Source organism: Salvia hispanica, chromosome 1 (genome assembly GCF_029641045.1).
Source record: "Salvia hispanica isolate PSC_SH4W2 chromosome 1, Shi_PSC_v1, whole genome shotgun sequence".
NCBI classification, from domain to species: domain Eukaryota; kingdom Viridiplantae; phylum Streptophyta; class Magnoliopsida; order Lamiales; family Lamiaceae; genus Salvia; species Salvia hispanica.
The window spans coordinates 51154429-51170226 of NC_142692.1; the positions used below are offsets into that span (position 1 = coordinate 51154429).

The following is a 15798-nucleotide window of genomic DNA, read 5'->3' on the forward strand; positions in this document are numbered from 1 at the left end:
TGATTTTTTGGGTTTATATATTAATATTATGAATGATTTTTCTAGGGCCTTCTTATGTTTGTGGACTTCATTAGGCTCAATCGGAAACTGCCTTCTCTGAGTTTGCGTTTTAAGCTAAGGGCATTATCATAATATAATGTATAATATTTTAACAAACTTATTTATCAATAACTTACTCGAGCATAGAATAATTTCAATAAAAGTTAGAATGATAACTATAATTAGGGTGATAAGCATAATAACTCTGTCATTTTATGATGGAAATATAATTAGGGTGATAAGCATAATAACTCTTTATCATTTTATGATGGAAATGTACTCCCATCGTTCTTGAAATATTGTCCACTTTATTTTTTTTTTCATTTTTGGTAAATGGATCATATTTTTCACCAACTCATTACACTCACATTTTCCGTCCCACAATAATTGTCACTCTTATTATGGGTACGGGTTTTAAGAAATGTAAAGAAAAGTTAGTTGAAAAATTTAGTGGAATGTGGATCCACTTTTTTATATTGGTTTTATAATAAAATGTGAGTGAAGTGGTTAGTGGAATGTGGTGGCATACTTACCATTTATGGTAAAAATGAAATGTGACAATTATTGTGTGACGGACCGAAATAAATAATGACAATTATTGTGAGACGGGGGGAGTATATAAATGTGGGGTCTACATTCCACTAACTTTTTCCACTCATTTTTCTTCATATTTCTTAAAACCCGCACCGAGTCAAACATGGGCAATATTTTGCGCACAGAAGAAGTATTTTTTTCTAAAATATCATTATATGTTGAATTCTTATCATCTTGAAACTATCATTTTATGAAGGAAATATATCATTTTATACGTGCAGAAAGAATTTACTTTTATTGAATACAAGCATCATTTTATACATGTAGAAAGAATATGATAATTTTATTGAGTACAAGCATCATTATTTTTACATGCTTAAAGAAATATTATTTTTTTGCTTACAAGTATGATTTTTATATGGTTATTATGGATATCACTTATCACTCTAAATATGGGTTATGTGATCACAGCTCTTTAAGAAACAAACATCGATGTTGACGGAGCATATGACGAGCCTATTTAGTGAAAAATCGAACAAAAGAAAAAAAAAAGCTAAGAATTGAATTAGAGCATTTCAAACTCAAATGAGTTTTAAAATAATTTTATTTTATTTTATGTCATTTGAAATTTTTTAAACCTTATTTAGATTTTTTTTTTAAAAAGTGTGTTCAGAAGCATAACATGGCCGTTTTAATGTAACATATACTATTCACTTTTAGTGTGGTCATATTCTATGTTTTTTAGAACTCTAGAACAATGTCGAACACTTAATGGTGCGTGGAAATCTTTAAACTATCGAGCACTGAATGGTGAATATTGAGAAGATCAGTGTGCTTGGCAGTTCCGACCTCTAAGCACCACAGGCGCTCACATTAAGACGACAATTTAATGTTGATCAGCATTGACTATTACTCCAAAAGTGCGTGGAAGTATTCTTACGAGGCAAATGCCGAGCACTTGCGTACTCGGAAAGTACTCGATGTCGACTGTTTCACCGAATAATTTTGCCTTTTATCGAGCAATTTGGTGCTAGATATTTTTTGTAGTGTAAGAGTATATATGTTATGCCAAATAATACACCACGATGTCTAGACTTTGCACACAATATACACACATGCTTAATTAAGGAAATATCAGTTTAGCTTAACCGGCGTAACTTAAGCATGACTAAATAGGGGCGGACACACACGGGACAAGGGTAGGGCTTAAGCCCCTGTCCAATTATTATTATTATTATTAGAGCATCTCCAATGCTAAATAGGCCAGCAATAGGCCAGCCATTCTCTCCCCCTGCCACGTCAGCAGCACTAAAAATACACCTGTCACATCAGATTTAGGTCAGCCATAGGCCAGCCGCAAAAAAATAATTCGAAAAATACTACATTTACGGAATTAAAATTACGATTAAATTACGGAATTAAATTTACGACACATATACGGGAAACTTAATTCATTTCATTCAAAAAAAGTACAAAGATTTAAAAAAAATACATGATTTTTTTTTTAAAAAAGGGCTTCCACACACGAGCCCCGCCACTCTCTACTCCTCGTCGCCGGCGCCGGCGCCGCTGCCGCTAGCCGTGCCCTCGCGATTTCCAAATCAACCCGCATGCTCTCGAGCATCGAGTGAAGAAACATCTTCTCCGTGGGGTTAGTGCCGGTCCTCCAATCTTGGAAGACCTTGTACATCTGATCCCGCATATGGTTACGCGAATGGAGAGTGTACTCGAGTGGGGCGGGTGGGAGGGCGGAGGACTGGACCTCATGGGACGATAGGGGGGATCCTCCCCTCGCAGCCCGTTGCGCCCGCTTTTGTCCAACCGGGCGAGGGAGACCAGCAACTGAAGGAGGGGATGGAAACTCCTCAGCATCCGGGGGGAGGTCGTGGGATCCGCCGCTGCTACCGCTGTAGTCGCCGGAATAGTTCAGCCTCTGCTTCTTCGGCCACCCAGCGTCGCACCCCGCCCGGAACTTCTCGGAGTCCTTCAGCAACAAAAAGCACTCCCAGAAGTTGAACTCTTTATACTTCCCCACCAAGGGGAACTGACTCTCGGCTATCCTCCGGGTGTCCTCCTCATTCTGCCCACTAGTGAGCTGACGGACGGCGTTGGCGTACAACGACGAAAAACGGCCGACCGCGGCCCTGATGCGCTCCCACCCCTTCCGGACCTCCTCCCAGCTGAAGTCCTTCCCGTGCGGGCAGTGCCTCCTATAGGCAGCTCTGATCTTCGCCCACATGTTGACGACCCGCTGGTTGTTCGCAACCAGCGGATCGTCGCACACCTCCAACCACCCCCTGGCCACCCCGGCGTACTCATCCTCCGTCCACTTCCTCCGGCCGGGGGTGTCGTCACCAACGGCCTGCGACGACTCGCCGACCGCCTTGGCCTTCCCCTTCGTCTTCTTCGGCGCGGCCCGCCTCGCTAGAATGGGAGTATCTGGATCCCCGAGATCGATCCCCATATCATGCAATGACAGAAGGTCATCGCCAGTGAACTGCGTCTCCACTGGGGTCGACGTGTGAGACGAAGCCGTAAAAAAATCAAGCGAGGGACGATATACCGTGTCCCCTCCCGGTGACCCCTGCATCCCCCCTGCATCCCTCCCTGCCACATCATCCTCATCATCTGCTGCAACATCTGGGGCATACCTCCCCACCCCGGCGCTGACTGCCCGCCGCTCCCCAGGCTCCCCTGTCCCCCGCCCGGCATACCCCCCTGTTTCCCCCCATGCATCCCCCCCGGTGCACCGGCCATCATCCCCATCAACTGCCCCCAAGGGACGTTAAACCCTAGGCCCATCTGCCCGCCCATCTGGCCCCATCCAGATCCCACAGGTACCGTGGGAGTCTGAGATCCACTCGTCGCTGGACTGGACTCGTTGTTGTGATCCATCGCTCGATGATGCTCTTATACAGAAAGATAGAGAGAGAGAAAACTCGTTAAAACAAGTGGTGCAAATGAAAATGAAACTAAAATCGCGTTTATATAGGTTTTAAAAAAAACAAAAAAAAAACAAAATTCGGCGCTGGCCGATCAGGCCGCCACAATGGCGGCCAGCGCATCGGCCAGCCCACGCCGACCCGCTCGCCGATTTCCCGCTGGCCGCCTCCAATGGTTCGGCTAGCCGATCGGCCAGCGCCGCGAATCGGCTAGCCGGTCGCTAGCCGACCATTGGAGATGCTCTTAGAGCATCCACAATAGAAATAGGTCAGCCATATGCCAGCCACTCTCTCTCCCTGCCACGTCATCAGCACTAAAAATCCACCTGCCACATCAGCATTTACTCAAATAGGCCAGCCATAGGCCAGCCGCAATAAAAATAATTCAAAAACCACTACATTTTACGGAATAAAATTTACGATTAAATTACGGAAATAAATTTACGAGACATATACGGAAAAATTCATTCATTTCATTAAAAAAAAAGGTACATAGATAAAAAAAATACATGAATTTTTTTAAAAAAAAACGGGCTTCCACACACGAGCCCCGCCGATCTCTACTCCTCGTCGCCGCCCTCGCCGCCGCCACCCGGGATATCTGAGCCCGCGTCTGAATCCCCCGCCAGTGCCCTCGAGGCATCCAAATCCACCTGCATGTTCTCGAACATCGAGTAGAGAAACCTCTTCTCCGTGGGATCGGTTGCGGCCTTCCACTCTTGGAAGACCGCGAACATCCGTTCCTCCGTTTTTGCACGCGAGAATAAGGTGTACGCGCGTGGGGGGGTGCCGAGATGACCTCCTGGGGCGATAGGGGGGATCCTCCCCTCGCTGCCCGTTGCGCCCACTTTTGGCCAACCGGGCAAGGGCGACGAGTAGAGGATGGAGGGGACGGAAACTCCTCAGCATCCGGGGGGAGGTCGTGGGATCTGCCGCTGCTGCCGCTGTAGTCGCCGGAATAGTTCAGCCTCTGCTTCTTCGGCCACCTAGCGTCGCACCCCGCCCGGAACTTCTCGGAGTCCTTCAGCAACACATAGCACTCCCAGAAGGTGAACTCCTTATACTTCCCCGGCAAGGGGAACTGACTCTCCGCTATCCTCCGGGAGTCCTCCTCATTCTGCCCACTAGTCAGTTGGCGGAGGCCATTGGCGTACAACCCCGAAAATCGGCCGACCGCGGCCCTGATCCGTTCCCACCCCTTCCGACACTCCTCCCCGCTGTAGTCCTTCCCGTGCGGGCAGTTCTTCCTGTAGGCTGCTCTAATCTTCGCCCACATGTTGACGACCCGCTGGTTGTTCGCAACCAGCGGATCGTCGCAAACCGACAACCACCCCTTGGCCACGCCGGCGTACTCATCCTCCATCCACTTCCTCCGCGCGGGGGTGTCGTCAACAGCGGGTTGCGATGACTCGCCGACCACCTTGCCCTTCCCCTTGGCCTTCTTCTTCTTTGGCGCGGCCCGACCCGCTGGAACGGGAGTGTCCGGCTCCCCGAGATTGCTCCCCATCTCATGCAATGACAAAAGGTCATCGCCAGTGAACTGAGTCTCCACTTGGGTCGACGTGTGAGACGAAGCCGTCAAAAAATCAAGAGAGGGACGATAGACCGTGTCCCCCCCCCCCCCCCGCCCGGTGACCCCTGCATCCCGGGATGCATACCGGGTTGCATCCCTCCCTACCACATCATCCCCATCATCTGCTGCTGCATCTGGGGCATACCTTGTTGGGGTTTGTATACTAAAAGATGCTTCGAGCGTACATGCCTTTGTACAATCAGCTTGTGCATGTATACGAGAAACGCCACGTCCACTTGTTTACCTAATTATGAGAATAAATAATATAATATAATGGTTTATTATTGAAATATGATAAACAAGTCTAAGGCTTTTACTAAGAAGGTCAAGAAGGTAAATTCGATGAATCTCCTCATGAGTTTTCCAGTAGGGGACTTGGTCAGATCTAGTAAGAAGAAAAACGTATTCACAACCTAGATAAGCTTTGACTACCTATTGGTACGGTTGCGGTGTTTGTGATAATTCTCTTTTACCCAAGACGAGATTAGTAACACCGGTGTGCTAAAGCACTGAAAGAATCTATTACGAAATGTATTCTTTATTGCTATCTACTGTAAGAATATATTTCAGAAATTTTAGTATTTTCTAGTCTATGGAATTAATATCAATATTGTTTATTCAGTCATACGCCACTTTGACTTATCAATGTGAGAGTTTGTACGTAACTCAAGTTCATGATATCTTGGGTGGTAGTAATTGAATAACATGAAGGTATTGGAATATTATTTCATAGAATTCGCGTTCTCAATGTGGTATGATTAAATCCCTAAGGGGTGATCCCCAAGAGGTGTTTGAAAAATGAATTTATTATTCAGAAAACTGCGCAGTTGGAATTTATTCCACGAATAATAAATAAAGTTTCAAACTAGAAAAACTCTTTGGAGAATTAATTCTAGTCACGTAGCAGACAAAAGAATTAAATTGACGGATCAAGATAATCTTAAACGCGGGAAATATTATAAAATAAAATGGACCCAAGTTATTTGTAATTTGGTGATTTAAGTGGGAGTGCAATATTATTCTTTAGTGGAACAAAATAATATTCCATTGATAATATATTAAATCATGGGTCATTTGATTTAATTAGTTAATTATCTAATGGGTGAGCCCAACACTTAAGTCATTCCATGGATCCCCTTACTAGCCCAATAAGGTCCACTATAAATAATGAATGAAATGAAAACCCTAGCATACAATCCAAGGCACCTCAAACCCTAACCCTAGGAGGCAAAATCAGCGCGTCCTTCCTTCTCTCTCTTGGTCTCGATTTTCGTGCCTAGCACGTGGGAGAATTAGGGTTTTGATTATTGTTCTTGATCTATCCTAATTCATAGGATTAGATCTAGACAATTTCGTGTTTGTATTGGTTTTTCCTAGATCCATTCAAAGTTATTTAATTAATTATCTAAGATCCGCCCACACGGATTGATGATCAAGGACAAGGGAATAGTACGAAAGATTTGTGGTCGATAAACCAAGGATCTCCGGGTGGTGCAGCTAGCAACGTCAATCCAATGATGGATCAAGAGGTAACAATCGAATCTACATCGAATATGCATGATTATGTGTTTATTTGATGTTATATCTATAGATCTATGTTTATTGCATTAAATTGGAGTCGAATGCATAAACACCTAAATAGATCCGTTAAGGACCTGTTTGTTTTCTGTGTCTTCCGCTGCGGTAGTCCCAACATACCTCCCCACCCCGGCGCTGCCTGCCCGCCGCTCGCCTGCACCCCGCCCGACATACCCCCCTGTTTCCCCCTCTGCAACCCCCCCTGCATCCCCCGGCGCTCCAGCCATCATCCCCATCAACTATTGCCAAGGGACGTTAAACCCTTGGCCCATCTGTCCGCCCATCTGGCCCCATCCAGATCCCACGAGTACCGTGGGAGTGTGAGAGCCGCTTGTCGCCGGACTGGACTCGTTGTTGTTGTCCATCGCTCGATATTGCTCTTGTACAGAAATTTAGAGAGAGAGAAAACTCGTTAAAACAAGTGGTGCAAATGAAAATGAAACTAAAATCGCGTATATATAGGTTTTCAAAAAAATTAAAAAAAAAATCAAACAAAATTGGCGCTGGCCGATCGGCACGCCACAATGGCGGCCAGCGCATCGGCCAGCGTACGCGAATCGGCTAGCCCACGCCGATTTTCTTGCCGATTCTCAGTTGGCCGGTTGCAATGGTTCGGCTAGCCGACCGGCTAGCGACGCGAATCGGCTAATCGGTCGGCTAACCGCTATTGTGGATGCTCTTATTTTCTATTTCTAAATTTTTTAAAATTTTGAAAAATCATGTTAACCCATTACTAATTTAATAGTATCGAAGATCTAACTAATTGCATTGGAATGAATGATAGATAGGGCTGAAATTAATAGCAAAAATAAAAAATTGCCAAAAAAAATTAGTTAGCACCTATTCCAGTTTGGGGGAAGGAGATGACAAATTTATAGTAAATTAATATATAAATATTAAAAGTGAAAAATTGACCCAAAGTGACGTGATGCCACGTTTTGACCTTTTCAAAATTTATTTTTCCTTTTCTTTTAAACTTATAAAAGTATCATCACTTTTAAAGAGTGGCGCACGATTGTGAAAATAGTTAAGTGAAACTTTTATTCATTGTTAGTAGAATATACATATGGATTATCGACTATGAAAAAAATATATATAGTAGAACCCTTACTACTAATATTTTCTGTGTCCGCTCTCCTAAATAAGTTGTCCAATCAAATCCACCGTATTTAGTTATGTACCTAGCTAGCAATTAAATTGTGAGAATTCCACACTTCCTCTAAAAATTAAACGATCGAGCTGGATATACGTAAGAAAAAAGAATTACAACGAGACTTATTAAAAGTATTAAAGAGCGATATATTAATAGTCAAACTAATAAATAGTACTCCCATCGTTCCATAGTAATAGAGTCATTTCACTTTTTAGTAAAAGTCAACACATTTTTCCGCACCTACTTTACTCTCTCTTACTTTTTCTTTTCTTCATCTTTCTACCTTTTTCATTTTCCACTTTATTCTTCATTTACTTAACTCACCTAATATAATTTTTTTTAATACTCGTGTCGAAAAAGAAACGCTTTCATTACTATAGAACGGATAACTCAAACAGTTAACATGGAGTAGAAAAAACAAAAAAATAAAGTAAACATACAGCTTCCTTCATTGCAAAGTAAAACCATTACATATAAATTATAAATTGATGATAACACATTTTACATCACTCCAATGATTATCTCGACAAACCGTAGCCGGGCTACGTTTCAGCCACATGCGTTTTCGTTTTTCCTTATGTCATGTAAAATGAAGTCTCTACATGTCATGCATAAATTTCTTTCTAATTACTTTTGTTAAAAGTAAAAGCATGCCCTATAATCTAATTATTTAGCCTCAGTAGGTATATATTAGTAATAACTTATAAACAGCTGGTAGGGTTGACAACTCCATCAGCAGAGCCACCGGCGTTGGAACACGACGCGGTGGCTGGTTTGTCTCTGAAGGTGAGGTTCACATCATCCAGCCTGATTCCACTGCAAGGCCGCGTTTGACTACAATCGAATTTTACTGCAACTTGTGTCGCGGATGTTCCATGTATATCTTCATATCGTACATTGCTAATTTTCACACCCGAACCCTACAAGTATTCCAAAATTAACAATTTTAATTTATAATCCCCATTTCGGAACGAGTGCAAAAGTTTATTTGCTGACCTGATGGGGACAAGCTTGGTGGTCGGGGCAGTAATTCTGGTCAATGATAACAGGATTTTGGACATTAACCATGACTAGATGTTGAAACACAACATTTGTAACGAATCCGTTGCTAGGCCTTGCCCATGTCTTCACCCTCACACCATTTTCGGTTCCGGTAAATGTAGCTGTTTTTACAGTCACATTTTTCACTCCGGCTTCGTTCATATCCCAACCTAGACTTCCAATACTGCAAAAAATTGAATTTGATTTAAATTCTTTATTTAGCAGCTCAATGATTAAATAGATCACCCACGTGACACTAACCATGCATGTGCCCTTTTGAATTTAGTATGTCATCAAAAGTCAATATGTAACCAATTCTGTTTTTAAAAATTTTTATGATAATATAACTGGATCTGAGTTAGGACGATGAATATTACCTAATTCCGTGGCCGGGGCCGCAGCCGAGGTTCTCAATCCATAAGTTGGAGGCGCCAGGGCCGATGGAGACGCAGTCGTCGCCTGTGGCGATGTGTGAATTGATGATGGTAACACCAGATGACTGATGTATGTGAATCCCGTCGGTGTTGGGGCTGTTCCCCGGGGCTGATACTCTCACGTTCGCCAGATTTGCATTCCGGCATCCATCAAGGAGAATGTGGAACATTTGGCTGTTCAACGACACTAGACCGTTGATCCGTATGTTGTTCGAATTGTAGAATGCTAATGACTGCACTTGCAACCAACAAACGAAATTGTATAAATCAAAAGATATATACACATGTAGAGTTGTGATCAAATGAGAATTATATTAATATGAGATCTTAGATCAATTCATTGATTCATTAATATCAATTGGCTTCATAAAATAAAATATATATCTTTCTATATCACAAAACCTTACTAATATTCATGAATCAATAAACTGATACCGAAGGAACTGATATGTTATGTGATGTTAACTGACCCTGTATATGTATATAGAATTAATGCGAAACTCACGGTAGCGCCTTTAGGGCAGTTGTTGCCGGAGTTCTTGCAAGCCCACAATTTGGTCCCTTGGCCATCTAGGGTTCCTCCATAGATAGAAACTCCGGTGACCCTTTCAAACTTCAACCAGCTCCCAATATTTCCAATTACATTGTAATCAGAGGGAGCTACAAGAGTCCCATCAATACGTATGGTTATGGCTGTGTTTTTGCACAGACTGCCACTGAAATACGCATTTCGCAAGAGGTACCTCCCCGGTGGCACATATATGGTGGACGCGGCCGTGGTGGCACACGCTGCGCCCCAAGCGCTCAGAAAGGCCTTGGTGCAATCGGATTTTCCATCGGATTTTGCACCATAGGATTGCACATTGTAGGTGGGATTGGCTGCAAGAACCAATTGTGAAGAGTAGTAAAAAAGTGACAGAATAAGAATTCTCATTATTCTTGAGGTTGTGTGTTAGTATAGGATTGTGTTTTTGTGGGTGATTTGAAGTGGGATGAAGGAGCTTCTATTTATAGCTTCATGCTACTTTAAATATCAGAAAATGGGCTGCCTAAATTGGGCAACTAACTAAAACTGTTTTGTGATGGCTACAACTTTTATTATGCGTTATTAACAAATATTAGAAAAATGTAACGCAGGAAAGTAGAGAGTCATACAAAGTATAATCGCACAGTATTTGGAACCAAGAATGTACTAGTACTCAATCTCCCTCTACAATCAAATTTCACAATAGTCAATATACCTTTTTAATAATTAATAGACTCCCTAATTAGCCAAAATTCCCCTCGTTTTCAGTTTGAAAAAATTAACTAATTAGTTACATAGAATATATATTAGTTTTAGTAAGAATTGAAGAATTCAAAGTTTGCTTGAAAAGGAAATCATGGCACTAATTAAGTTTGTGAAACAAGTTGGAACGGGCTAAAATATGATGTTACTCTTCATTTGCAATTGGGAAAACACGAACATGGTTGCAAGTTGCAACAGTTATATTATGATGTTGCTTCTACGTTTTCTCAATGGTTAATTTGAGGCACAACATCGCCTTTATTAAAGTTTTCAAAATTCTTCTACATACATAAAGTTAATATAAGACGTAATTTCTGTTATTATAGATTGTATGCATCAATCAGTCCAAAAAAGTGACAGATTGAGATAATACTATTTACTAAGTATTTGGAAGATAATGTTTTTAAGTATGAGAAAATAACTTACCGTGTGAGTGGGGAAATGATAAAATAAAATGGTGCACTTTTGATAAATTAACAGTTGAAAAAAGATACTCCCATGAAGCATTAGGTTACTTGGAAGGTGGAAGAATGTCAATATTTTATTTTATGTATTATAATAAACCTTAATTAGTATATTTTATTTATCATAATTAAAATGTTTATTACTTCATTTTTATATATACTTTTTGTACGGATCTAATATACAATAGCTAAATAAAATCTTATCAAATTTTCACATACTAATATGCTAGATTTATTTTTATTTTTCTTCTAATAGTGAATATTTTTCTAACTCTTTACGTGACATTCTTTATTTGAATGAGTATAATTTAGACTAAATCTCTAGACTAATCAAACCATTTTTTATTTTGGGCAATTAGTTAAATTCATACATTGCATATTCAATTTAATTTCATTAAACTTTTATTTTGGGTTTGAATTATAAACTAAACAAATGTTATATTAAGTGATCACTAAATGGAAAACGAGTGAGTAGAGTTAGGAGCTACATTTCCTAATTCATGCTGCGCGCAGATGAAGTGTTAAGAAGACATCAAATGATATCATTCTGTGATTTTTAAAAAAAAATTACGTTATAAATTTTAAATATTCACTCTCATTAAAGTAAAAGAAAAAGAGAGCACAATTCCACAGTACTTATATTATGGATCCAAACTCTATACTCTAATTCTTAGACAATTTGACAATATTGTTTGTCGCACAGTGAAAACCTGAAGAAAATTTGTGTACAAATATGTTAGAGTGATTTTTTCAATTAGTCACTCTTAGAATTCCGTGCCCCTTATTTTCAAACTTCTGGATTCGCCATTGGACACGCATGTTAAGGACCAACAAGTTAAGGTTAAATGCATATATATTTATGTTATTACGTAAATAGAGGATATTAATTACTCATTATGTTCTTAAAAGTTTGTCTCATATTTTTTATTTTCGTACATTCCTAAAAATTTGTCAAATTTCACTTATATCATTTGTGGCATGGGATCCGCTCCGTATTCCACTTATCATATTTATACTCACATTTTATTATAAAACTAATATTTAAAGTATGACATATTTTTTATTAACTTTTTTAGCTCACTTTTTATTATATTTTTTAAAATTCGTTCTTATTCAGATAGTGTGAATCCAGACAACCCAAATTCCGTATTGTCCAACGTGCTATGCCCCCAAGGTGATTGCAATCATGCAAACTTATCCTATTTTACTTTAAAACTTAAAAGTATATATATCGAGTAATGTAAGTCGTAAACTCCTACATTTCATTTATTCATGTAGTATAAATTATGTTATTCATGATTATTGGGTAAAGTATAGTAAAAATATAAATTAAAATCATAATAAACGGTTGAATAGGCTTGAAAGTGATTAAATTAAGTTGGGGTCTAAACTGTTCCTACGGATGACGGCCAATATGTTAGCATATCATCATTTTGATCAAAATCACAATTGGTATGAGTTAATGTAATTGAAAATCAATAAGCATAATAACATATAACGTTCTTAAAATTGGTCAATCGCAAGCAATAAATTCAAAACTCTCGATCTTTGATTTGATATTCATCTCCACACCTAATAATGATGATAGAAAGCATAAAATTCTTTTATTACAGAACAAAGATGAATTACTTTCTAGAAAACAAAAAAGTATTTAAAACGTCAACGTAGAGCACATGCAAAGAATATAATTATATGGAAAAGAATTTAATGCGAGAAATCAGGGATCCGTGAAACATGACAACGTGCAATTGTGGATACAACATTACGAAAATATCCATTAAAAAGATTATTCCAGGTTATAATAAATTAAAGGGAAAAGATAAACGTACAAAATTTCTACATACATAATACCCTTACCTTTTAAATAGGACAAAATCAGTTTTATTTCAATTATTTTTGTTATTAATTATATTGTTTATTTACTAAATTATCCCTATTATAAATCTACCTATAACAAATCAATTATTCAATCTTATGAACGTACAAATTAAAATCTTGAAGCAATGGAATGGGAAATGATGTTTTGTAATTTTATATTATATCCGTATTTTATTTTTAATTAAATTTCTAAGTTGTTCATATACCTTATTAATTACTCCTACATTCATAAAACAATTTATTTGTTTATAAGAGTACTAATTTTGGAACGTTAACTATATACGTTTACTTTCAAAAATAAAAATTGTAAATATATCTTAATTTCCAAAATACATGGATTAGTATTTCAATAAGGTATATACCTTTACTTTTTAAATTTCAATTTATTTTTAATAAGATAGTAAAATATTAGTTATATATATATAATGTTAATTAAATGAATTAAAAAAGTATTTGATTATTTTTTATCGGGGTTCAAAGTAAAGTTCCAAAAAAAAAGAATTCAAATAATTTTAAATTTGATACATATTATATATTATTTATTAATGAATTTTACAATTTTGATTTTAAGAATTTTATAATTTTGATTTAATTCTTTACATTTTTCTTTTATGTAAATTCATAATTTTTAGGACATTACGTTAACCTCAACTAAAAAAAATTATCAACATTCTTAATTCATCTATCAAATTATCTTAAGATATATAGTTAATATTTCAGTTTTTGTTATTCTTAACCCAATTCAATATAGCATGTAACAAGTTAAAATTTAATATAAAATATATTAATACTAATTGAGGTTATGATTATTATATTTAAGAATTTCATACTTTTGATAGTCATTTTTTATTTTTCAAATTTTAATTTCTTTGAATTCTAAATTTTCAAATGTTGCAATTGTACCCAAAAAAAAATCACATATTCTTAATTCGTCTCTTCTATATTAATTTAAAGCTATATGTTAATATTTTATTTTTTACTTTATAAAATATTATAGGTCCTAGCTCAATTCACTACTCTATCATGCAGCAAACTGAAATTTGAGATATATTAATATTTAATACTTACTATTTGATTTTAAGAATTTTAATTTTAACTCTTTACTTTCAAATTTTTCATTTTTCAACTTCTTAATTTTTACAAAACGTTGAACCTCAGTCGAAAATATGTTCTTAACTCTTCTATTTAATATTTTCTCTTTTTTTTTATAAAGTATTAGGTTAGTATTAGGTTTCATAGTTCAATTTACTATAATATGCAAAAAAAATTAAAATTTAATACTACTAACTGAGTTTACAATTTTAATTTTTTTAAAATTTTGTGATTCTGATTTGAATACGTTACTTTCCAAAAGATTAATTTCTACAAATTATCAATTTTTGAAACGTTACAGTCGAACATCAATAAAAAAAAACCCATATGTTCATAACTCATCTATTTAATATAGTATTTTAAAGTTATATAGTTAGTATTTTAACTTTTTCTTCATAAAATATTAGAGTTCAAGCTCGAACTACTATATGAAGTAACACATTAAAATTTGAGATATGTTATTGAAATCCTAATTGAATATACCATTCTATTTTAAATATTTTCATACACTTTCATGTTATACCTTTATCTTTTAAAATTTTAATTTCATTAAATTATTAATATTTGGGATGCTATAGTTGAACCCTGATAAAAAAAAAATCATATATTTTAACTCTTTTATTTTATATTTGAAGCTAAGTATTTAATTATTTATCCTATAATTACTATCCCATACTAAATAAACCATACCCTGGCTATTTCTGACTTTATTTAATTTTAATACTTTATTTTTCAATTTTAATATTATTCAATTCTTATTTTTTAGAATTTTACAGGCAAATTCTGTTAGAAAATAATTACATGTTCCTAACTTGTCCAATTATTATTTTAAAAATAAATATTAAATATCTTTTTATTTAAATACCTTAGCTCAATTTACTTGACATTCCAAATTTCAGTTTTCTAACTAAACTCTTAATTTTTGGCATAGCTTTAATATTTTAAATTTATATTTTTACTATTTATCTGTTTCTTTGTAAAAATATTAGACTTCTTAAGTCATTTTAGTTTATCATAGAAGAAATTAAAATTGGAAAATTATGATTTAAAGATACCAACAATTGAGTTTACAATTTTGATTTAAGAATTTCATAATTTTGTTTTAACTTTTCACTTTCCAAATTTTTAGCTCCATTAAATTCTTAATTTTAAGAACGTTACAGTGAAATTTTGATAAAATAATAATAACATGTTCCGGACTTATGTATTTAATATTTTAAAGCTATATAGAGTATTTTATAATTTGCCTCCACTCATCCTAAGGTAAGTGACACATTTTTTTTGCAAGTGTTTTGAAAAATTAATATAAGTAGTTAAATGATGAAAAAACAAAGTAAGTGGGAGAATAATGTACTTTAGTTATTTATTATCATTTTCTCAAAATACACGTGAGGAAAAGAATTGTACTCCTTCTGTTCCATACTACTCACACTTTTCACTTTAACAGCGTAAATTTGAACACGAGTAATTAGTGTAATTTAATTAAAATTTTAAGTGCAATAAGACAACATTTGATAAAGAAAACACGAACTAACTCGAATATCTTAATTAAATACCATAATTTTTTTTAACTAAAATATAAATAGTGCAAGTAGTTTGGGGACAGTCTGAAAATGAAATGTGCAAGTAGCATGGGACGGAGGGTGTATCAATTACTAGAGATGGAGGGAATAAATGAAAATTTGATAGTGTATGAATATTGATTGAGTTTTCGATTTTGATTATAAGAATTATAGTACTCCGTATAATTTTTAATTTTTTGGACTGATTTTAATATTTTAA

At 36.5% G+C, this 15798-nt stretch overlaps 1 protein-coding gene across 1 annotated transcript; it reads right to left on the reverse strand.

Annotated features, from left to right (window-relative positions):
- Window positions 1-8245: 8245 nt before the first annotated feature.
- On the reverse strand, window positions 8246-10256 carry LOC125223829 (polygalacturonase-like). Its single transcript, XM_048127126.2, has 4 exons — window positions 9800-10256; window positions 9238-9527; window positions 8816-9044; window positions 8246-8739 (listed from the first exon to the last, which is right to left on the reverse strand). The coding sequence occupies exons 1-4, from the start codon at window positions 10226-10228 to the stop codon at window positions 8521-8523; spliced, it is 1167 nt and encodes a 388-aa protein (XP_047983083.1). The 5' UTR covers window positions 10229-10256; the 3' UTR covers window positions 8246-8520.
- Between the last annotated feature and the right edge of the window lie 5542 nt (window positions 10257-15798).